The 23,180-nt window shown below is 50.8% G+C and overlaps 7 protein-coding genes across 7 annotated transcripts; 1 reads left to right on the top strand and 6 right to left on the bottom strand.

The window, feature by feature from the left end:
* Positions 1-1,328: 1,328 nt before the first annotated feature.
* HO133_002624 (uncharacterized protein) lies at positions 1,329-2,124 on the bottom strand (the record flags this gene model as incomplete). Its single annotated transcript, XM_037293549.1, has 2 exons — positions 1,329-1,502; positions 1,810-2,124. 2 exons carry the CDS (start codon positions 2,122-2,124, stop codon positions 1,329-1,331), a joined length of 489 nt encoding a protein of 162 aa, XP_037150378.1.
* Positions 2,125-2,468: 344 nt separating this feature from the next.
* HO133_002623 (uncharacterized protein) lies at positions 2,469-3,220 on the bottom strand (the record flags this gene model as incomplete). Its single annotated transcript, XM_037293548.1, has 2 exons — positions 2,469-2,996; positions 3,074-3,220. 2 exons carry the CDS (start codon positions 3,218-3,220, stop codon positions 2,469-2,471), a joined length of 675 nt encoding a protein of 224 aa, XP_037150377.1.
* Positions 3,221-4,817: 1,597 nt separating this feature from the next.
* HO133_002622 (uncharacterized protein) lies at positions 4,818-5,254 on the top strand (the record flags this gene model as incomplete). The annotated part of the gene is made up of 3 exons (XM_037293547.1): positions 4,818-4,959; positions 5,046-5,160; positions 5,221-5,254. 3 exons carry the CDS (start codon positions 4,818-4,820, stop codon positions 5,252-5,254), a joined length of 291 nt encoding a protein of 96 aa, XP_037150376.1.
* Positions 5,255-5,543: 289 nt separating this feature from the next.
* Positions 5,544-6,902, bottom strand: HO133_002621 (uncharacterized protein; the record flags this gene model as incomplete). Its single annotated transcript, XM_037293546.1, has 2 exons — positions 5,544-6,743; positions 6,837-6,902. The coding sequence occupies 2 exons, from the start codon at positions 6,900-6,902 to the stop codon at positions 5,544-5,546; spliced, it is 1,266 nt and encodes a 421-aa protein (XP_037150375.1).
* A 475-nt stretch (positions 6,903-7,377) lies between these two features.
* HO133_002620 (uncharacterized protein) lies at positions 7,378-9,047 on the bottom strand (the record flags this gene model as incomplete). Its single annotated transcript, XM_037293545.1, has 4 exons — positions 7,378-7,719; positions 7,778-8,821; positions 8,886-8,905; positions 8,975-9,047. The coding sequence occupies 4 exons, from the start codon at positions 9,045-9,047 to the stop codon at positions 7,378-7,380; spliced, it is 1,479 nt and encodes a 492-aa protein (XP_037150374.1).
* A 619-nt stretch (positions 9,048-9,666) lies between these two features.
* On the bottom strand, positions 9,667-16,604 carry HO133_002619 (uncharacterized protein; the record flags this gene model as incomplete). Its single annotated transcript, XM_037293544.1, has 3 exons — positions 9,667-15,642; positions 15,694-16,410; positions 16,557-16,604. 3 exons carry the CDS (start codon positions 16,602-16,604, stop codon positions 9,667-9,669), a joined length of 6,741 nt encoding a protein of 2,246 aa, XP_037150373.1.
* A 1,076-nt stretch (positions 16,605-17,680) lies between these two features.
* Positions 17,681-23,155, bottom strand: HO133_002618 (uncharacterized protein; the record flags this gene model as incomplete). The annotated part of the gene is made up of 9 exons (XM_037293543.1): positions 17,681-17,873; positions 17,930-21,197; positions 21,246-21,516; positions 21,580-21,623; positions 21,675-21,995; positions 22,071-22,161; positions 22,217-22,243; positions 22,295-22,722; positions 23,149-23,155. The coding sequence occupies 9 exons, from the start codon at positions 23,153-23,155 to the stop codon at positions 17,681-17,683; spliced, it is 4,650 nt and encodes a 1,549-aa protein (XP_037150372.1).
* Positions 23,156-23,180: the final 25 nt, after the last annotated feature.

Below are 23,180 nucleotides of genomic sequence, written 5' to 3'. Positions count from 1 at the left end.
AAAGTCTTCGTTCGCATGTAGTCTTCCCGCCTGCTTTTCACGGGCCCCCAGCGTGCGCGCCTGGTGGGAAGCCAGCAACGGCAAAACCACACGTTCCGACGACACCGCTCGCTTCGTCGAGGTCACAGACAACGGCAAAATCATTGCCTTTGCCTAGTGGACAGTGGCTTCCTACAGCGGAGCCGACGCAGCAACAATGGGAGGGGGCGGCCCGGATGCTCTACCTGAGGGGCCAGAAGGGAGCGAGAAGAATCTGTTCAGTCAATTCTTCGGGGCTCTGGCGAAACAGAGGAAGAAGATCATGACAGAGAGAGGTCATTACTGTAAAATATATCTCAACATACCGTAGCCGCTGGGTGACACGACTAAAGTACGGTCAGTGGTTAGAGATGCTCGCTACCCTACCAGAACACCAAGGCAAGTGAGCGGCGAGCCAGTTGATTTGATGGGATTCAGCACAGGTCGACGAAGATGGGTTAGAAGCCCATATCAAAGCCTGACCTGAAGGAGCACCGATCTATGAGCTTTTCGGGTGGCGGATTGAAGGGGAAGTGGTGGCTTTGTTTGGGAAGTATACGGAGCTCTCCATGTGGAGTCCTGTCTAAGAGAGTGGACACGGCCTACAGGTGATGTGGAGTATTGGCATGTTCAGAGTAAGAGGATCGAGCAAAAGTCGTGCGTAGAGGGCGAAGACCCTGAACGAGGTTGTAGATGTCCCGCAGTTGCCAGAAAATAATAACAATTTTCCTAAAAACTTTCTATGAACTGTTGTATTACCTGCAAGAAGGAAGTTGTAGACGTCGTTCATTTCCGGCCCAGTGCCAGAAAAGAATGTCCCTTCTCGCAGACTTTCCCCAAAAACCGTTCATTATCTGCAAGGGAATTGGTGCTCTTCTTTTTCTTTCTTTTTTTATTGTCTAATACTTTCATTTGAGATCCTCTAACGGAAAAAGTCGGGTTGTTTCAATCAATATCCAAGAGATGCGTGCAAATGAAAAGAAAGAGGGCTTGCTCCTCTGGTGAATTTGCAATCTCTCTTTGCTACATTCTCTTGCGACGGTCACCATTATGAAGTCTGACAGGAGTGCGAGGGTTTGCAAGTGCGAGCAAGAAGATTCTCGGTAGAAAATGGTAAGCAATCAAGCCGCCCTTTGACATTCCCTCGTTTCGGCCATACAAACACTCAACAATCGGCGCCGCAACATCCCTCGCAGCGGTAGAGGAGCAATGTCCCACGCCCTTTGCGTCTTGACTTACAACGCCCCACTGAACCGGAAACCCGGATACCGAAGTGTAGTAAGATAACGGCTACCAAAAAGATCAGAGCGTCACTGCCGAGCTTGTTCAGTATAGATGGCAGTCTCGTCAACATTGCCACTCACATCACCAGGGCTGAGTACCATCTTCGCCGGCTTGCGGCCGAGGCCCAACGCCGTCTTGAAGGGCGCCATTCCATGGGCACTGGTCGTTTCCACGCAACGTTGCAATCTGCTCGAAAATGCCTGTAAGATACAATACTCATGCCTTGGGTGTGGACATCCGGTCTTTCCAGGAACGATGCTAACGCATCTCCAAGGATCGAAAGGGGTGGGTCAGAGTGCTTGGAGTAGCGGTTAGCCGTGTAAATTGTGGACAAACATTTGCAGAAATTGACGCAGCAAACAACTGGATTCTGATCAGACACCGTGGGTACCCACACATCGAACAGGCAGTTCGCTTACCAATCATGAGTCAATGGGAATAAACCACACCACAGCGCTTACCCGTGGGACGATATGAGGCCATGCAGTAATCTATCTCGTAGCCTACCACGTTCCAGTGGGAGATGGCCGAAATCTCTTGGTCTTCGCTCTCGTACCCGTGCGCTGCGAGCTTTTTGCAGCTGAAAGTGTTTGACTGTCTGCACATCCACTCGCCAGGATGGTTACCCTTATGCACACCGATCTCAATAGCGCCCTGTGTCCCACAAGCTAGCACGAAATTGTTGGCATTGTTCGTATTATTGATGTCTAGGGCGATCAAAACAATGTCTGAACGATCTCCAAACGGAGTCGAGTACTGTTTTAAACAATCAAGCGGGCTTAGTCTTGTCAGGCTCGTGCCGTTATGCACAGCATTTTGCATGTTTACGATATCCCCAGAGGTCGGCCAGGAAGCTTGATTGTTGAGGCTGCTAATGGCTGCATTACTGGCAAGCCCCTATCGCTGACAAGATCCAAGACTTGCTCACTGCCTCTTTCTTCTAGAGTTCTATTTGTTGCACTGAGATCCCAAGGGGCGTTGTTTAAGTAATCTGGCGTCACGACTATCCAGTTGTAGCTATCGCTGACCAAGGTTGGAAACACCGCTGAATTGTATCTGTACTCGCCGGCGATAAGTGTTGTGTATAGATCGTGGAGCTTCCTCATGTCACTTACAGAAGATGAAGAGGGACAGAGGATACCCCTAGAATAGCACAAATGACCAATCTATCCCGACCGATGTGTCTGAGGTTTCGAAAGCTCGGCACCCAAATATTTTTTGTGTGCTCTTTCAATTTCCGAGGGTGTAGGCGCCGCCAGAAGTTGCATACACAGGTCTGAGGCGCCGAGTAAGAGGGCACTGAGCAGGTTGATTACCACGTGAAGATCCGTACTAATCTTCTCCGTCTTGGAACAATCACCTTGGTAGAGAGTATTGATATCGCTATTAGCTCCCCATTTCGACTTGAACACAACCGTACACGAAAGGTTAATTAGGAAGATCACTACCGAGGTTACGGAGCAAGTTTGCATAACAATATCTCTTCTCGAATGCCAGGCCCTAAATTTTTTCGCCCGTTCATGTTCTGGGTCTGCTTTGGGAAACCAAGGTCGTAAGAGCCTTAGCGTTGCGAATCGAGCTTCTGCGAATCCTTCTTTCATCTCGGCCGGAGTCGGAGCGTTCTCACTTGGTGCATCGCGCGAGCATTGAGGTTGGAGTCCAATGAGGGGAGTCTCTTCGGCTGCTGAAGACCTCTTGACGCTCAGAGATTCAGTGGGGGTCCGGCTGCATCTATTAGGAGCATAGAGGTAAACGAAGGAAAAGTACTTACATAGCACTCAAGCAGCAGTTTAGCGAAGTCTTCGGTCTCTAGCGCCTGGAGCCACAGGTCTCTCTCTTCGGCAACGTTCGGTGGGGTCCCAGCCCGACTGACAGATTCTTCGGTAGGCGTCATTCCTTCCTTCGTAGGCGATTGCATCTTGCGACGACAAATGCAGGGAAAGGAACGTTGATTGATCCGAATCAACAGAAATTGTATTATGAACCCCTGGCATTTTCGAGGTTGCTGATTCTCAGCCTCGCGGATGCCTTGTTTGGTGAGTAAAGTAGATTGATTGGTTCCCGGATATTGATAGGCGCCTAAATTTTGCAAATGTAGCGACGGAATGGAACGATACCAGGCGACGGCGTTCGACTTCTTTTCGAGCGGGTTCGAAGACATGACAGCAGCCTCCCCCAAAAGTTGTCCAAGGCTCACGAGCAAGATGTTCTTGACAGCTTCGTTACCCCATTCTCAATTGTCGCAATACAGGCTTGCCTTTCTTACATCAGCCCATCCGTTATCTTCAAGAGAGTGTGGCTGCAGCAGCTACCGCGGGCAGTGCTCCCAGAGCGTCCAATCGCCATGAAGACCGAAAAGACGCATATGCAGCCCTGCAACGATCGGACACGGAAGAGATTCGTACGCATGCCGTCTACGTCAGGCTGATGTTCAGAACAAGTGGCATTTTCCGCAGACGGACGAAGGTTACTAATTTCACGGCTAAGCAATACGGAAAAAAACTTTGTCGTGTATAAAACGTAGAGCTTGCCTCTCCCGTTCTAGAATCTAAGTTGCAGGACTTTCCGGATAAGTATTGCCGTTGTCTTTCTGTGGGTAGATAGATGTCATGCCAAGACTTCAACTTATTCTGACCATTAGTCTGACGTCTTCGTGCATATCATCATCCATTGCCCTCATTCCGTTGCAGAGGATGCATGGTTTGAGCATTCGCTTGGGGAAGAAAAACAACCAAATGTCCAATCAAAAAGCGAACGCATTTGCGAATCCTTTCGTGCCTACCAATCTTTCAATTAAACCCTCGGTTTTTCTAAACCTTCATCTCCTAATCATGAATCATGGGAACACTGACCCTGCCTGATCTGCTTGCCCTCTTGGGATTCTATATCCTCCATGTCCTCGGTCTGTATGTTTACGTCATATACTTCGACTCCTGTCCACGTTCCCAGGGCGCAAAACCCGCAGCAGTAAACATCGGGAAAGATCCAAAGTGGCGCACACAATGTAGTTCATATAGCATGAGATATCATGAGCCGAAGAGACTTCGGTTCCTGGACATGCTTGGAAGATCGTGAGAATGGTTGTATCATTGAACGTTAAGGTATGAGACGTAAAGGAATATTACACTCTCAGATGGGGGACAGCACCTATTCCGGATGGAGAGTACCGTTGAGTTACGACAACACGATGAGAAGAGCCCAAACCGAAGTCCTCAACCCACGATATATAGGCTACAGTGGGTTTCTGGGGGCATATGGTTAGGTAGACGTGATTTGCTCGCTGGTAAAGGTCTGCTTGCGACCGAAACAGTCAGCGGCATAGGTTTATGCCGCCGACTGCAGAACACAACAGACTTTCTGGTAACTTTGACTTTTGTCTCAAGGTGCTTTTTGGTACTCTACCTCGGCTATTCTCCGGCAAATTGCGATTTGAAGCGCGCGCAACAGACCCCATCATTCTTCTTTACCCCATCTCTCATCTACGCAAACCCCCAGCCTATCCTCCCCCCACCACCATGTCAGCAGCAGCAGACGGCTCCGGCCCCACGGCCAAAGCAACCACGGCCGCCGCCGACACCTCCACCACGCTCAAAGACCAGCAAAAGCCCGCCGCGGCGCTGGAGGAGGACGACGAGTTTGAGGACTTCCCCGTCGACGGTACGCCCGTTCTTTCTTTTCCCACGGTACAAGAGAGGTTGAGAGAGGAGGGGACGGTGTTGTGCTGACGGGTGCGCCTGCCGCAGATTGGGCTCCGGAAGAGAGCGAAGTGCCGCCGGGGCAGGAGGGCGGGACGACGCATTTGTGGGAGGAGAGCTGGGACGATGACGATACGAGTGAGGACTTTTCGAAGCAGTTGAAGTGAGTCGTTGGGTTGGACGCTGTCTCAGAATCGGGTTGGGGTGCTGACGATGTGCGCAGGGAGGAGTTGGCGAAGGTCAAGGGTCAGAAATAGAGTTGGGGAGGAATCACGGAGGCATTGATGGCGCTTGGGTTGCATAGATCGGATCAGATAAGACAGAGGCTCTGCCAATGCGAAAAGTCGAGATCAGAGCATGGATTTTGTGGTGCTATATGGGATCTATTGAAGCTTGCTTGCTAAAGAGATGTCTATCTACAAGAAGAGGAGATCATAAGCCATTGTCGTCCAGTCATTTTCCTCCCCCCCCCATCTCAGAGCCTCATTCCGGTCCCTTCTCCGCATCAGAGCCACCTGCAGCAAGATCGTCCCCATAGGAGCTCATCTACTTACCCCTCGGCTTCTCCGACAGCGTACTGACGCCCGGCAGCTCCTTGCCTTCAAGCAACTCCAAACTCGCTCCACCCCCAGTCGATACATGACTGAGCTTGTCCTCAACCCCATACTTGGCCGCCACAGTCGCTGTGTCTCCGCCCCCAACGATGACGATATTTCCCTTTTTCACTGCTTCCGTCGCAGCCTCCATAACCATCTTTGTGCCATTCGCAAACGGTTCCATCTCAAAGACACCTGGTGGTCCATTCCACAGTGTCGTCTTGGCCTCAGCGATGGTTTTCTTGAAGAGCTCAATACTCTTTTCGCCGCAGTCAAGCCCCATCCAGCCGTCTGGGACACCCTCAGAGTCGGTTGCATAGCCGGTCTTTGCATCCTTGTCGAACTTGTCCGCTGTCACATAATCGCAGGGTAGCACCAGCTTAACGCCATTCCTCTTCGCCTTCTTAACCAGATCGCCCACGGTTTTGCTGCCGGCCTCGTCAAACAAGCTGTTGCCGATCTTGACATTCTCGAGTGTCTTCTTGAATGTAAACGCCATACCACCGCAGATGATCAAGCTGTCCACTTTCGAAAGCAGATTATCAATCAGCTGGATCTTATCCGAGACCTTAGCACCACCAAGTATGGCTAGGAAAGGTCGTTTGGGCTTCTCGAGCGCTTGGGCGAAATAGTCCAATTCCTTCTTCATCAAAAATCCCGAGGCTTTCTGCGGCAGCTTTACCCCAATCATAGAGCTGTGACCGCGGTGTGCTGTACCGAATGCGTCATTGATGTAGACATCACCCAGCGCCGTCAGTCCCTTGCGGAATTTGTCCACATCTCCCTTATCCGCCTTGACCTTCTTTCCTTCGCTATCCTTACTACTCCCTTCCTCCTCCGCATGGAATCGCAGATTCTCCAACAATATCACCTCCCCATCACTAGCTTTATCCACTGTCTCCTCGACTTCCTTTCCCACACAGTCCTCGGTGAAGATAACTTTCTTCCCGAGCAACTTCTCGAGCTCCGGAACGACAGGTTTCAGCGAGTACTTCGGATTGGGGTGACCGTCTGGGCGGCCGAGGTGGGACATGAGGATGATGGCCTTGGCGCCATGGTCGCCAGCGTATTTGATGGTGGGAAGGGCGCCGACGATGCGCTGGTTGTTGGTGATGTTCTTTTCGGAGTCGAGCGGGACGTTGAAGTCGACCTGGAAGATAGTGTTAGCTGGGTCTAATTACGCAGGAGAAGTGAGAGATTGAGGAAACGCGGATCGGGAGCAGTCGCAGTCGAATTTACATACCCTTATGAGGACTCTCTTACCCTTGAGGTCGACGTCGGTGATAGCGAGCTTGTTGGAAAGAGACATGGTGTACAGTGGTTGAATTGATGGGTAATTAAGGAGTCCGACTTGCCAGGTAATGGAAGAATGGCAGCTTAAAGTACTTTTCAAGAAGAAAATACCTATGCAAGGCGGAGTGTCGCTGTGATGTCAATGCGGTGAATTCCGAATCTTGGTGGGGGGCCGATCGAGTAGGTTGTTTTTGTTTGGCGGGGTTGTCACGTTCCACCACAAATGCCATAGCTAATTCACCTTTTGCATATCGATCTGTCTTTTGTTTTCTAGTCTGTACCGATCTTATCACTTTACGTGCAGAGACTTTGCAGAGACTTATCTCAGAATGCCTCCATCACCTTTCGCTTATCGACATTTCCATCGTTGGACCTGAATTCGATCGGAAACCTCGAGGACAGAGATGGTCAAGTTCCACAACAACCATCACCTTCATCATAGATATCGTCAGGCATATGTCATATGCATCAATACCTCACCATTATCTAGTTCATGAGAAATCCCCATCGTCGTCCTTTGATTGCTTGCCCCAAGCATCGAGCTTTGCATCCTTGGACTCAAGCAAGTCCTTCAGCACGGCAATCTGCTCCAATACCGACGCCTTGCTTGTTCCCCCTTTCGCAGATCTCATTTCAACGCTCCTTTCATAATTGAAGCAATTTTTCACATCGTCATCAAACCTATCGTCGACGCTCTGTATTTGTTGGACAGACAATTTATCCATCGGTACGCCCTCGCTTTCTGCCAGCGCGACAATGCGGCCAGAGATATGATGCGTTTCTCGGAATGGAACTCCCTTCCGGACGAGAAACTCGGCAAGTTCGATGGCAAGCTGTGCCCTCGATCAGCAGATTCTCATGACCCAGCAGGAATGAGAAGGGTCAACCCACCATATCCGGCGACAGCGCATCCCACATCTTCTCCTTCTGCAATTTCATCGTACTGACCACCCCGGTCAAAATCTGCACACTCATCCCCACCGTCTTCACACAATCAATCATCGGCTCCACACTCTCCTGCAAATCCTTATTGTATGTACTCGGCGTACTCTTTATACTCATCTGCAGCCCGCACGCCTGGCCGAATACCCTCCCACTCTTGCCCCTCAACAGCTCCAGAGAATCCGGATTGTGTTTTTGCGGCATCAGGCTCGAACCCGTTGAGTATGCATCACTCAGCTTCACATACCCAAATTCGGCGGTCGAGTGGATGATCAGGTCCTCCGCTAGCCTGCTCACATGAGACATTAGGAACGAAGACCATTGTATAGATTCGAGTGCAAAGTCCCGATCAGCGACCGCAGCCATGGAATTCCACATCAGTCCTTCGAACCCAAGCTCCTTAGCCATAGCCTCCCTATCGATACCAAACGGATTTCCACTCAGCGCTCCACAGCCCAACGGACTCCTGTTGACCCTCTTAATCGTCTCCCGCAACCGCTGCAGGTCTGCGGCGAAGGCCATGCCATAGCTGAGCAGCCAATGACTCCATCGGACCGGTTGTGCGCGTTGAAGATGGGTATAACCTGGCATCAGAAGCTCAATCTCCATCTCCGCTCGACTAGTCATCACGCGCAGCAGATCGACTAGATATTGATCAATCTTCCTCAACTCATCCCTCAACCACAACCTCATATCTGTCGCAATCTGCTCATTGCGACTTCGGCCTGTATGCAGTTTCCCTCCAACTTCATTGCCAATGATCTCACACAATCTTCTTTCATTGGCGGTATGTATATCCTCGTCCGCCTCCCTAACCTCGAAACTGTTATCTTCCCACTCTTTCTTCACTTTCTCAAACCCCTCTTCTATCTTTTCAAATTCGCTGCTCGTCAATATCCCCCGGTTCTTATTGGCGCGGGCAAACGCAATCGAGCCGGCTATATCTTGGGCATAGAGGATGCGGTCGTAGGGAAGGGAGGCATTGAATGTGTTCTGGTAATCGCAGCGGTGAGATTAGCGGAGGTGTCTCCGAAAACATGGCACAGGAAGTATATACCATAAGAGGATCCATCCCACCTGAATCCCTCATCAGCAAGTTGCCCCTACAGAAAATCCATACCACCTAGAGTAGATAGGTAGACGAACCAGTAAACCTCCCACCCCACAGCATATTCTTCCCCGGCGTCTTCTCCTGCGCTTGCTCCTGAGACTGAGCCATTGCTCCCTTACAACTGATTGTCTTTCCAGTCACGGAAGAACACCAAATCGATCAATGCGCACAGAATTGGTAGCATAGATAGATGTGAATGTTTGTAAACGTCAGTCCGCTAAGTTTGATTTTTTTGGGTGGGGGGGGGGATGGAGAAAATGGAATGCGACTTGCAGAACCCCACCAAAAAAAAAATTCCATGGAAGATTCCTATCAGGAGCGGAAATGCTTCCGCTCGAAATCTCTCCGTTGCAGACGAGGGAGAGCATGGGGAGGAGAGAGAATGGTTGATCCTAAGATTTCTTCATTGCTGTGGTAAAATATGGCTAGAGTATGTAAAGATGTTATGAACCAGATTGGAGGAACCGAAACATCGCCCACGAGCTCTGCGGAAGAGGGGTATATGTGAAAGAAAAACGACCGCTCTGGCATCGTCTCGAGCGAAGAAAACGAGTGTGCCACCCCCTTAGTGACTGATGGGCCACGGATCGCATGCAAGTAATACCCAATGCTCGCTCTCCTCCGCGCTCGCCATGCCCGTGAGTCTCGGAGAAAAGGAAAGAAAAAAAAAGTTTGCATGCATCCCTTCCGGAAGGATCCAACGCCAACACCATTCGCACCTTTGCACTCAGAACCCTCCGGTGACCTTTTGAAACCAACTGGATCGTTTTCCCTGCCCGGTCTTCCCGTCAAACGTCTTCGTCCCCGCCCCCAGCTTCACGCCTCCGAGATCACTCTGTCTCCTATCCATGCTCCCCAACCCTCCATACCTCTCCTCCGCCGCACTGCCCTCACTGCTCCGAACCTCCTTCTCCTTCCTTCGCCTCCTGCGCTCTTCTTGTTCATCAGCGAGGGGGTCGGTGTACATACGGCTACCCCTCTTTGGCTTCTTATGGCTCGCGCGTCTGGCATATTCGTCTTCCACCAGGTCGTCGGCGCCTTTGGCTCTGAAGTCGGGGGCTTGTTCCATGATTGTCGGCTCGACTGGCGGGGGCTCGGGCGGTTCGGAGACTTGGGATTTGACCCAAGAGGTGGTATGGTCGTTGCCACCGTAGGGGTCATTGTCATTGATAGGGCGGCCGTTGCGGGGGTCAAAGTAGTCGTCTACTGGAGCAATTGTGGATTTTCGGCGCGAGGATTTGGGGCGTTCGGTGGCTTTATCCATGTGGGAGCGACGACGGTCAGATGTGCGAGGTCGAGATGAGGATGCCGCTGGGACCTCTTTCTCTGTATCACGGCGCTTAGACCGGGGTTTGAGGATGTCATCCTCGAGCGCTCTGTTTGCCTCTTCTTCTCTGCGGCGAGCTTCTCGTGCAGCTCGGCGGTCCTCTTTTTCTTCGAGGCGACGGGCTTCGGCTTCCTCCTCCTTGCGAGCTCGCTTGCCGCGCTCATCCTTAAGCTTGGCTTTGTCTGCTTCACCACGCTTAGCTCGTCGATCAGCTTCGTATTTCAAAGCTTCTTCACGTGGCTCTTTGGCAATACGATCATCTTCTGCACGTTTAGTCCGTCTCTTCTCTCTCCGTGCGTCCGCATCTTCCGCTTCGGTAGTTCCTCCAACATCTCTAGCGGTGTCATAGACATAGCCGTCAGCTGCACGATCTGTCTTCTCAGTTTTCCTGCGGTCGTCACGGCGAGGACGCTTAGCAGAGTCATCTCCGCCAGTGACGGTACGCTTGCGAGGTGCTACCTCCTCATCCTCCACGATGGCTCTGCTTTTTGAAAATTCGTTGACCTCAGATGCACGACGACTCTTACGGAAAGCGCCGAACAGCCCGCCCCCTATTCCACCGGACTTGCTATCAGGTTTCTTTGAGCTTGTGGCCGAGCGCTGGAGTCCTCTAGGCTTGGTAATGAACTGCATATCGTCGGGGCCAGGCTCTACGTTTGCGTCACCCGAAGAGCCTGCGTCAACCATGACAACATCATCGTCGATGTCGTTCCCAATCTTGGACTTTCTCTTAGAGCTACTTGGTTCCATTTTGGAGTCTCGCTTAGATTTGGTCCTGTCAGGCAAATCCCTTTTCAGAGATGAACTTGGCTCGGCATCCATTCCTTTGGACTTGCTCTTCGAACCTTTGTCTTTAGTGGCGGAGAACTTTTTGCCATTGACAAGGGGATCGTCCACATCATTCACCATCACCATGTCATCTGAGTCGATGGCATAAGGATCTGGAACAGCTACATTGCTACCGTCAGCTTTCTCCAAGGACTTTTCGAACATTGCTGGAAGCTTCTCACCAGACGCCTTCTGTTTGCCTCGAGTCGAGGCTTTCCTATCCAGCTTGGCAGTGCCCATCATCTTCGCGGCTTTTGAAGTCATTTCCGGCGCTTCTTCAGCTGGCGGAGACGGAAGACCGGTGGCATCGACATCCATGGACTGCCTCCTAGAAGCAGCACTCTTGGGAACTGAAGGCGCGGTACTATTCTTTCGAACCGACTTGGTCCGTGTTGGAGGTCCGCCGCCAAATAGCGCACCAAAGCTTGAGCCCCGCGACTTGGGTGGACGAGACTCTGTCTTCTTTGGTTTGTCGGAGTCAGACGACTTAGCTTCAGACTTGACTGTCTCCTTGTCTTTCTCCTTGGCTGTCCGGGTGGACTTTGATCTACTAAAGCCAGGAGCAGCAGCTTTCTCTTTTTTAAGCGGCGATGAGACATCAGCATCGTCCTTTGCTTTAGTCTCCTTCTTCTTTGCTGGAGCTGCACCCCAGAGACTCCAAGAAGAGGCACCTCCCTCTTTGGCTATGCGAGGGCGCTCTTTCTTAGCAGGCTTCTCCTCTTTGGGCTCAGGTGGCGGTGTCGGTGGTCGTTTCGACTCGGGCGTGTCGCGAGCCTTTGAGGTAATTTTCGACTCTTTAGTAGATTTGGCGCCCTTCTTGCTGTCTTTCTTCTCGAGCAGGGGTTCATCATCGAGGAGCTCATCGAGCTCATCGAGATTGTTGAAGTCGTCATCCATGCCTTCACCTGGGAAACTGCCTGGAACAGTTTCCTCTGAAGATTTCTTCTTGGTTTTGGATTCAGGGTTCGAATCCTTGGTCTTTGATGCGGCGACTTTACTTGATGCTAAGTCTTTGCTTTTACTTGATGCGCCAGCTTTCTTGTCGAATTTTGAAGTTGGTTCGGGATCTAGGTCAGGTGGCGCAGAATCTGAAGCCTTATTCTTCTCCTTCTCAATCTCCTTGACTCTCTGTAAGACGGATGAAGGTTTTGTTGATTTCGAAGTGGACATTGCTGACTTGAAAGGTTTCGAAGGTTGCAATAACGTCGAAGGTTGGTCATCTTTATGAGTAAATTCTGGCTCATTCGAGATTCCCTTCTTTCCCGTTGACTTCTGATTGGTCAGATCCTTAGCGCCAATTTCCTTTTTCCCTAAGACCTCATCTGCTTTCCAATTCTTGCCAGTTGTCTTCTTGGACGAAGGTGTCCATACCGGTAGACTGAAAGCATCATCAACCTTTTCCTTTTCCTCTTCTTTTTTCTCATCATCCTTGTCTTCTGTACCAAGCCCCTTGGATTTGCCATTTTTGCCTTTACTTGTCACCGCCTCTGTAACGTCATCCCTGACACCACCTTTCTTCTTCGCCACGCTGCCGCCTTTGCTAGCCTTGTCGCTATCTTTAGTGCTCGTCTTCCAAAGATTTCCATCCTTTGCCGGCTTTTTGCTCGGGGGCTCTTCGTCCAACATCTCTAGAATCTCATCGTCGTCGTCGTCCACCTCCTCCGTCCCCTCCTCCTCTCCCTCTTCCTCAGCTTCCTTTGCCGCCTTATCCTTGTCTTTGGAGCTCGCTTTAGACTTGGAGGCAGACGTTGTTCCCATACCGCCCCAGTAACTCTTGGCTGCTTTTGCAGGTGTATCCTCTCTCCAGGCGTCCTTCTTCTTCAGGTCATCCTTCGCCGACTTCTTGGACGTGTCATCTACCACTTCCTCGATCTTGTCCTTTGTGCCCTTCTTGCCGGCCTTCAAATCCTCTTTGGGATCCTTTTTGCCATCTTTCTTCCCCTTTGTAGTAGCCTTGGCAGGCGGAAAGTCACCCCAATTATCATCCAGCAAATCCCCTTCTTTTTCCTCAGGCTCCGGAGTCAAGCCTTGCGCGGGCGGAGTGGGTGCCGGCGGTGGCGCTCCCCAGGACATCTCCTTGCTACCTTTCTTCTTGTTCTCCTTGGACGCTCCAGCTCCCCAGCTTGAACCCCAAGTTGAACCCCAGGTATCCTCCTCTACAACCGGTATAATATCAGGGATCGAGTCTGCAAGCAAGTCCTTGGTCTTTGAGGTCTCGGGCGACGTAGTAGTCTTGCCCTTCTTCCCGATCTTTCCCTTGACCTTGTCCTTGTCCTTCCTTGCCTTCTCCTCCCTTTCCTTTTCGTCTGCCTCTTCCTTTTCCTTCCTCTCCTTCTCTTCGGCCTCTTCCTCTTCCCTGGCTTCTCTTGTCTCTCTGTCCTTTTTCTCCTTCTCCTTCTCCTTCTCCTTCTCTTTTTCCTTCTTTTTCCTATCCTTAGCGGAAAGACCAGCCCAACTGGCTAAACCGTCCTTCACTGTATCCTCCGTTTCCTCGGGTTCCGGCACAGAAATAAGCTCAGGCTCGGTGACCTTGCCTTTTTTGCCTTTCTTGTCCTTTTCCTTTTTAGCAGTATCCCATGTATCAAACGAAGAAGGATCTGGAACGTCAGGCACAGGAGGCGGTGGCGATGGTGCTTCATCCATCTTGGAGCCAGTGCTAGCAAGTGAATTCCGTTTGCTTTTATTGTCCTTCCTCTTGGCAGTGCCGGAGCCACTCGCCCAGTCATCGTCAGCCGCGACACTGGCGTCGTCCGTAGCGAATCTGGACTCAATGGCTGGCATAGGATCTCCCTTGACTTCCGGCACGAGGCCTTTTTTGCCCTTCTTGCCCTTCGTGGATCCTGTGCGTGATAAACTTGGCTTTTCCTCAACTACTGGCTCTGGCCCTATAGGTTTGATCTCTTCCATGACATCTTTCTTACCCTTCTTTTTGTCGTTCTTGGGACCGAAGTTGCCCCATCCAGTGTCAATTTCAGGCTCAGGTGATTCCTCATCGATCTGGTTCTCCTCCCTTTCAGGCTCACCCCAGATGTTGGGTTTCTTGGCTTTCTTCTTGTCCTTTTCCTTCTTGGTGCCGAAAGAATCCCAGTCATCAATAGGCTCCGGGTCCGGCTCCTTCGCGGATGATTCTTCCGTCTTGTCAGCATCCTTCTTGCCCTTCTTCTTGGCCTCCTTCTTGGCAAACGAGCCCCAACCAATGTCTGCCTCGGGTTCTAGCTCTGGGACAACAGTAACTGCTGGTGCTTCTGTTTTATCTTCTTTCTTGCCCTTCCTACCCTTTCTGTCCTCTTTCTTCGCGAATGAGCCAAAACCAAAGCTCAAATCTGGCTCAGCATCTGGGAATGCAGTGATTGTTGGCTCTTCCAGTTTCTCGGGCTCCTTCTTGGTTTTCTTGCCCTTGTTGTCATCCTTATTGTCCCACGCGCCAAAGCCAAATTCTGAATTTGGTTTCGGTTCTTTCAAAGCCGTGGTCGTTGGCTCTTCGAATTTCTCAGGCTCTTTCTTGCCCTTCTTACCCTTTCTCTCATCTTGCTTGCCAAACGAACCAAAGCCAACGTCCAGATCTGGCTCAGGGTCTGGCACTGCGGCAATCGTTTGCGCCTCGATCTTCTCTGGCTCTTTCTTGCCGCCCTTTTTCTTATCGTTCTTAACGAATGAGCTCCAGCCAGCATCGGCTTCTGGTTTTGGCTCGGGTGCTATGGTGGTGACTGGGTCTTCGACCTTCTCAGGCTCTCTCTTGCCCTTCTTTTTCTCTTTTTTGCCAAATGTACCCCAGCCAGAGTCACCTTCGGGTTCCGGTTCAGGGACAACCGCGACAGCTGGTTCGTCAACCTCCGTAATCTTTTTGCCCTTCTTTCCACTCTTCTTGGTGCCTAATCCGCCCCATTCATCAGCAGCAGGCTCTACAGGTGTACGCACAGCAGCGGCTGGAGGGGGTGGCAGAGGCGTCTCTTCTTCGCCTTTCTTGCCTCTCTTCTTCTTGGTAGATGGATTTCCCCATGCATTCCATGATTTCTCCGCAACAGGTTCAGGGTCCGCAATTGCCGTACCAATGGTGTTTGGGTCCGGGTCGTTGGAAACATCGTCGAAGGTGCCCTTCTTCTTGGAATTCTTATCCTTCTTACCAGCGACCGTGAAGGTTCCCCAATCGTCGTTGCCTCCCGCTTTATCTTCCTCTGCTTTTTCGCCCTCATTCTCTTCCTCGAGTGCACCGAAGTTCCCAAAGTCAAATCCGCTGGTAGTAGTCTTCTTCTGGTTTTTCTTGTTCCCACTAAATGACCAAGAGTTGCTGTCTGTCGTAATGTTTGTGGATTCCTTCGTAGTCCTAGAGAACGAGTCTGCAATATCTGTAGTCTCGGTATCAGCTCGACTGGAATTCCAATTGCTGCCGGTATTCCAGGTACTGCCACCTCCCCCCCAACCACCGAATGAGCCGAACCCGCCACTGTCCCTTGTTTCCGTCGGACCAAAGCTGAGGTCGATCTTTGGCACACTGTCGTCTAGCTTGATGTCGGCAAAATCACTTGTGCCATTGGCTGACGGCTCAATCTAGGGCACGTAAGCTATTGCATACATACTCATGGCCCGATTCTAGCTTACCTTTCCGTTCTTGTCTTTCTTGCCCTTCTTGGTCGCCGTAGCCGTAAAGCCTCCCCAGTCATCGCCCACGTCCCCATTTGTATCATCGGCCCAGTCCAGTTTACCATCCCCGTTAGCCCCCTCTTCCTCTTTCCATTTCTTTTCCTCTTCTTCCTCCTCCTTCTTTTTCTCTTCCTCTTTAGCTTTCTTGCCCTTCTTTTTCTTCCCCGTATCCCAAGCACCCCAGTGGTCACCATCTCCGCCACCGTCTCCTGCGCCTCCATCTCCATTGTTGCCTCCACCAGCTCCTCCACCAGTTCCTCCACTGCCATTCTCCTCGCCTCCATCAGCGCCTTCAGCGTTTCCTTCCCCACCCTCGTCGTTCCATTTGGCTGTGTCCGCTTGCTTTTTTTGCTGTTTCTCCCTCTTCTTGCCGCCTGCTTGACGAAAATTGGACGTGTCACCAAAGTCGATATCGGGCGTCGCCATTTGATCCGGAGGTAAAATACTGCCAACGGATTTGTAGCAATAGGCCGGTGGGGGAACGGGATAGTAGCGAGCTGCTTTAGCTAGAGCTAGATCACCCGTGTAATCATAGCTTGGAGGTTCATCTGCTATTGTATCGTTGTATGAAGGTGGGGGCTCAAAGTGCGGGGAGTCTGTAGATCCTGCGCTGTCCGGTAATACAGCATCGATGCTATCGAGAATGGCTTTGATGCTTTCCAAATATTCCAGACACTGGACCTACTAGCAAGTCAGAGGTCTTGCGCACTCCCACAGTAAATCCAGCCCATTGAAACCCCTCATTTCGCCGCAGTTCCGCTGGTGATACGAAAAACACGAAACAGTGTTGAAGAGGTTGAAAGCATGTCTGGTTTTCTTACCTGGCTCGAAAGTGGCGTAGTCTTCTCCAGTGCTAAGTCCCGTCCCATACATGAGCTTGCACACCGCCTCGCAGCCAAGAAACAACAGCCAGCGTTCATTTCATCATCCAAACCAATCTTCCGTCGCGGGATCCTTCGCTCGAGACATCCATTGTCGCGACCGGCTTCGCAATGCGATCTGACAGCTACTGCTGCCATTGTGAACTTTTGGGGCGCTGAGTCGTGAGATCCTAGACAGGGTCATTGAAGCAACGGAGAAAGCGATAAGACTAGCGATTGGAACAGAGAAAGTGGAAGCGATGTGCAACTGGCGTCTAGGAGATCAAATAGCCTCCCGATGATGCAAGAGACACTGTGTATGGAAGATAGAATTTTTCGTATGTTGATGCAGATAGCGATAGAGAAAGCAACGGAGAAGCGGTGGCAACAAACTGGTCACGAGTTTGATCTTCTACCCCCCTGTCGGTTGTGTATCGCCTTTATCCTCCGAACTTCTGCGACGGTGTCCAATTGATAGCTCACCGTAAGCTTAGGGCTTCATTTACAGCTTCATGATCGAACAAAGAATTGTGTCTTATATAAGGAAAAAATTGAAGTTATATTACTGTCATCGAAGCATCCTATCATATGCAGTGCGGACAAAATCTCTGACTACGAGCTATCATTGGTGCTGCTTCTCCGCTTCCTCGCAGCATCAGCAGAAGGCCTAAACGCAAATCATTTCTTTAGCATGCAACCTTTACACGTCCATTGGCTTTCATAGATATCGCCTCAAGCTTAGAAGAGTAAGATGATGCGCAAGGTTGCCATGATTGTAGACCTAACCTACTTCATGGTTTTTCTCGCGAGACATGTACATTTGATAATCGGTGTGTATCCTCCTCTAGTATGATACAAAGAGCCCGGCAGCTCTTCTCAGTATGCCCTCATAGTAATCCTTTCTTTTTGATGGCTAAATAGCCGTGATCTTTCAAACAATGTCGTTCCAACCCCCTTTCACGGATGCAAAACACCGGCCATGATCGTAGCCTCACAGGCAGTGGTTTCCTTTTGTCCCCAACACCTTGCAAAATACAGTTCAATCCATAGGCCAACATCTTCCTCCCGTCGTATCTCCGGTAGCACTATCCTTTCTGTTCTTGCTTCACAGCAACGCCATTAATTTGCCCGTTCATATGCGGTGGCTCTACCTTTATGGTAGGCTCTTGCTGAGCCGGTGCTGCGACTGCAGACGCCGAATTTGCGATGCGATCGTACATGTTTCTAATGTTGCTTCCTGGAGTTCCCGCATTGGGCCAGTAGTCCGCCACAAAGTCCCTAAGAAAAAGATTAGTTGAGCAAGACCACGCAACGACCCAGCGAAGGTGACTTACCAGAACGAAGCTTCGTCGTCCTCATTCGTTTCTGGATCCGAGACCAGATCGGCCACGTGGTTCCCAATCTTGACCAACTCCTCCCTCAAAATTCTCGCCCGGGCGTGCTTGTCTCGCACACCTTCCTTTGTAGCACCTTGCACCGCTAATAAGCTTGGCTTAACGGGACCGAAGAGTTTCCACAAAAGCCTATTGACTTTCGGTGCAATGGCATTCTCATTGCTTTGACGGTGGTTATGCGGTGAGTGGTGGCGACGCTCTTCATGTTTCCGGTCACCGCTTGGCCTAGGTCGAATGTCGCTTCTGGGGGTATGACCGTTCTGCTCTCCGTTAGAAATGCGCCGCTCGGTGCTGTTGCGGTTGCGATGCTTCTCTGACTCGCGGTGGCCTCTTCGAACAGACGATGGAGCAGGTGAAGCTGATACACTTGTCCGATTGTCTGCGATTCTAGCGTACATGCCGTTTTTCTTGTTGTTTCGGTGATGATTTTCGACCGCGCGTTTTGCAGCGAGATTGGTACCACCGCTCGTCTTCTCTTTGAGCACCGAAAGCAGGTAGTCGGCACGGCGTACAAGATGCACTGCGCCAGGCGACTTGACACTCTTCTCTTCGCCCTTGCTACGTTCCTCTTTCTTCTCGACACGATGCTCCTCCAGAAAGAATTTATCTCCCAGAGCCAAGTCAGCGTCGTCACGGATCTGAACCCATGCACCATAGCCATGGCGAACAATCCCAACACAAAGCATTCCGTCTTCTTTAGAGCCCCAGTCGCAGGTGTAGGTTGCTCCCTTAGATGCCTCTGGAATTCGAAAGTTCTTGGGATCCTGGGCTTTCTCAGTGACCTCCTTCAGCATGCGCATCTCGCCAGGACGTTCCACGATCGTCTCCGCATTGATACGCTTCACACCTTTGAAATCGAACAGCACGGCTTTTTTGTCCTTCTTGGTTAAGGTCTTGCCATGCTGACGTTCTAAAGCGTCGATGCGGTCCTGCTCTTCTTTCATAAGCTTGGACGCCACATCAATAATCTCCTGCAGAGACGCCTTCAAAAGACCGCGGTCTCTGGAGGTCAGTCGAGCCTCTTGGACTAGCTCGTCTCCTCGGTCATCGATAGAGCCGAATCGTAAATAGCCACGGATCAAGTTGCGTACTTCTTTCTCGCTTAGTGGTCGCTTCGGGTCTTGACCAGGTCGTTGATCGGAATCATCAGCACCTGCCTCTATTGCCGCAAGATCTCTGGCACGCTTCTTCGCAGCACGCTCTTCTCGCTCCTCATCAGCTTGCTTTCTCTTTCGTGGCGCGTTTTGCTCAATAACATCGGCAAGATAGCGATCATCTGCTGCCTTCTTCTCTTCTGCCTTGATCTCATCAAGCTGGTCTTTGGGTATGATCTGATCCCACTCAAGGTCAATCTTGACATCCAGATACTCGAAGCTCTTGAGAAACTCTTCGCCGCCGTCTGCCGCAATACCCTCAGGCTGTTCGGTCTGATGTTCTTCGGCGTTCTCTAACACGGATTCAATGTCGAGCTCTTCGAGTTTTTTCTGGTTGCCAGACTGTTGAAACATCTTCTCTCCACGGCGCTTAAGTATGCGGGAAATGTCTTCGGAAGAATTGGGCTCTGCTATAGCTTTGCCTACACGTGCCATCCTGTCAGTCAGCTCTTTTGCGTCCTTGTCCGTAACGCCACGTTGTATCGTAATAAACTCGAGCATGAGCTTGTTGCGTGCTCGCTCGAGGACTTCTTCTTCGACCGTCTCCTTTGAGACGAGCCTATATATGCTGACCGGCTTTGTCTGCCCGATACGGTGAGCACGAGCCATCGCTTGAAGATCGGCTTGAGGATTCCAATCGGAGTCGAACAAGATCACTGTGTCAGCAGTCATCAAATTGATCCCTAGACCTCCTGCTCTCGTTGAAAGCAAAAAGCAGAAATCGTTGCTGTCTGGAGCATTGAAATGGTCGATGGCCATTCGACGAGGTCCGGCAGCTATCGTACCGTCAAGACGCTGAAATTGGTAATTCCGGAGATGTAAATAGTCTCCTAAGATATCAAGCATTTTGACCATCTGACTGAATATGAGGACACGGTGATTGTCCTTCCTCAATTTGGCAAGCAGCTGATCGAGTAGCATCATCTTGCCGCTACTGGTGATTATACCCTTTAGTATATCTTCGCGTCGTGGGCTTCCGCCTAAGATTCGTTCTTCGGCACTGGGAAACATGAATGGATGGTTGCTGGCTTTCTTCAACTCCATCATGATGTTGAGTAAAGACTGCTTCTGACCCTTCGCACCCTCATTGAGTGCAGTGTAATTTCGAGTGAGAATGTTTTTGTAATAGTCCAATTGAACATCTGACAGCTCGACTCGGATGATCTTCTCGGTCTTTTGCGGGATATCATTCTCCACTTTGTTCTTGGTACGGCGCAGCATGTAGGGTTGGATCGCAGCAGTCATCTGACTGATCTTCTCGCTGGCCTCCTTCGATGAGAGGTCCATGTTCTCGTCGATGCGGATGACTCCAGGCATGAGGAAATCCATAAGAGCAGAAAGTTCTCCGAGGGTGTTCTGCATGGGCGTACCAGTAATCAGAAGACGACTGGGTGCCTTAAAATCGAGCAGTCTGGCGTACAGCTGAGACTCGCGATTCTTAAGTCGATGTGCTTCATCAACAGCCATAAATTGCCACTTGATTTGGGACAAAAACGCTGCATCCGCGAGGATGTATTCATAGGTGGTGAGGAGAACGTGGAATTTCGCCTTCCGAGGGTTCTCACTGACTAGAAGCTCGTGCTCCCGAATGGTTTTACGGGCAGCTTCGTTGCCGTTATAGACCACATAGTTGACGTCGGGGGTCCAATTGTCAAACGTTTCGGCCCATGAGGGCATTGTTGAAAGTGGTACAACCACTATGAAAGGCCCTTGCTGCTGTCTGTCATGCCGCAGCCAATTCATGAACGCCACCGTTTGCACGGTTTTTCCTAGGCCCATTTCGTCTGCGAGGATCACATTGTTTCCTCTGCACCAATTGAAAGCCAAGAAATTGAGGCCATGCATCTGGAACTCCCGGAGTGAGCCGTTCTTTATGTAGGCTGGTTGCTCCAATATGCGTTGAAACGTCCGCCTCGTAGTTGGATTCGACTCTGACTTATTTGATTGCGGTAATGAAGAGGTTCGATCGAGATAACGGTCGATCTCGTTCTGCGCGATATTGCTCACCAAGCTACCGTTCTCCCAGGTGCAAGAATCGTAGTAGAGTCCCTTCCCTATCTTATGTCAACTAGTGGTAACATTGCCATGATCGGACAACTTACACTTCACAAGATACTGTAAATCCCCGTTGTCGTTCTTGCCAATAACACGCTCAACTTTCGTGTAATCCTTGAGGGCATCGGCATCACGTTCACGATCGAGATTCCACTTCTCTCGCTCTTCGAGTGGGATGTCCTTTTCATGCTCCATGTGGATATCCTCCTGGACCACTTTGCGGAAGTAATTCTCAAGTCGTCGTATACCGCGACAAGAGGCCAAAGCAGCATTGGTCTCCCAGGTGGAATGGTAGTGAGCTTTGCCTTGCCATTTGATCTTTCGCAGGTCAGATTTGAGATCTCGAGAGAGGGTAGGACGATTGGGAACGGTGACGCTTACATAGTACTCAAAATCATCTCTTCCAGGGTCGGTGACTTCTTTACCTATAGGCAATTTAGTCTCTGATCCCAGCATTACTCTATAGGATCACTGACTAGTATCCTCACGTAGGCGATGGTTGAGCACCGCATCGATTGCAGGAACGTCCTCCTCCGGCCCAGCCGTCCAGTATTCCTGAGGGACCATGTCCGCTTCATCATCAAACATGTCGTCGTCATCTTCGTTGTAATTGGATACTTTGGCAGCTTTTCGTGTCGAGAAGCGTACTTCTCCGTGAGCAGGGGTTATGTCACGAGTGGGTTGGACTGATCGACGATGGTTCTTCTTGGCTGCAGCTCGACGAGATCCACCATAAGCATCAATGTCAGACTCACTATCAGATGGTGATTGTGCGGAAGGAGTGTTCTGCTTGGATGCTGCAAGATGATAGTAAGCAACTAATATGCCAAAGCCATTTTGACACCACGAGGATAGTGTAGTAGAGAACTTACCTCGAGCGGAGGAGAGTTGTTTTCGTCGTTTCCGTGGCGGGCCACTTCTGATGTCTGACTCAGAGTCATCGTCCTCAGAGTCGTCATCGACCTGACCGTATTGATTAGTAGACTGGTTAGTGGTGTGTGAAAGTAGGGGCACATACGATCTGCCGTGATGGACGAGGCCGGCCCTGAGTATATTGTTCAGCGCTATGATGGGGATTAAATAATCGTTGACTTACGCTTCGTCGCAGGCCGTAAAGCTCGGGATCGTTCAACATATAGTCCTCATGCTCCGGACCAGCTTTGCGTTTCCGTTGTCGAGGCGAATCTTGTGATGATGAACGATCACCACCATAAGATCCGGCATTGCCGGTAGGCGGTGTTGCCATATCGTAGTCAGGATCGTCAGAGCCGACAGCGTCCTCGTCTTGTGAGGATCCATCGTCTGAGCCCCTCATTTGGCCATTCTCTCTATTGTCGTTTTGCTCGCTATTCAGGAATGTAGTTGGGGCGTTGGGAATATCAAGGGCCTCGGAGAGGTCGCTCTCGCTCTCGGGGGTCAAAGCCCGATTGGTTGCAGGCTTGGTAGAAGGAGGGGAGAGGTGTCCATTGGAGTAGGGAAGATCCGTAGTAGTAGAGGATGTCTGCTGGTACATCACGGTGCTTGCTATAACACCAGTACATTAGCATTGCTCGGCGAGGAAAGGCCAGAGTACTTTAGCGCATTTCTGGCAGGTACCCAGACAGCAGGCGACCCAGGGAGCAGTCCAACATGCTCAGGAGACTTGACTGAGATGGAGTGAACATGAGATTCGATGAAAGAATAGCTCTTGGTGATGGAGTTGATGGAAAAGGAATCTGCGGGAGAGCAGACAGTTGTGGCACCAGGATGTGAATTTGGTGCATATATAGCGAGGCCTACATAGACAGCATGCTATACAAGAGGCTCCTCCAAGTAGAAATTGGATAGCTGAAGACATTGTATAGAGTTGATCGAATGTGGAGATGGGCATGTACAGCCGCAGGTCAAATTTGAGCGGTGGCCCAAGGAATCGTGTGCATTAACAGGGACAAGGGATGATGATGTACTTACAAGCCATGACTTCAGAGCCGCCTTGACGGGTC

Source organism: Letharia lupina, assembly GCF_014066315.1.
Source record: "Letharia lupina isolate WasteWater1 chromosome Unknown contig_15, whole genome shotgun sequence".
Taxonomy (NCBI): Eukaryota; Fungi; Ascomycota; class Lecanoromycetes; order Lecanorales; family Parmeliaceae; genus Letharia; species Letharia lupina.
Note: the sequence above shows the minus strand (reverse complement) of the source record. Positions and strands in the feature narration are given on the sequence as shown.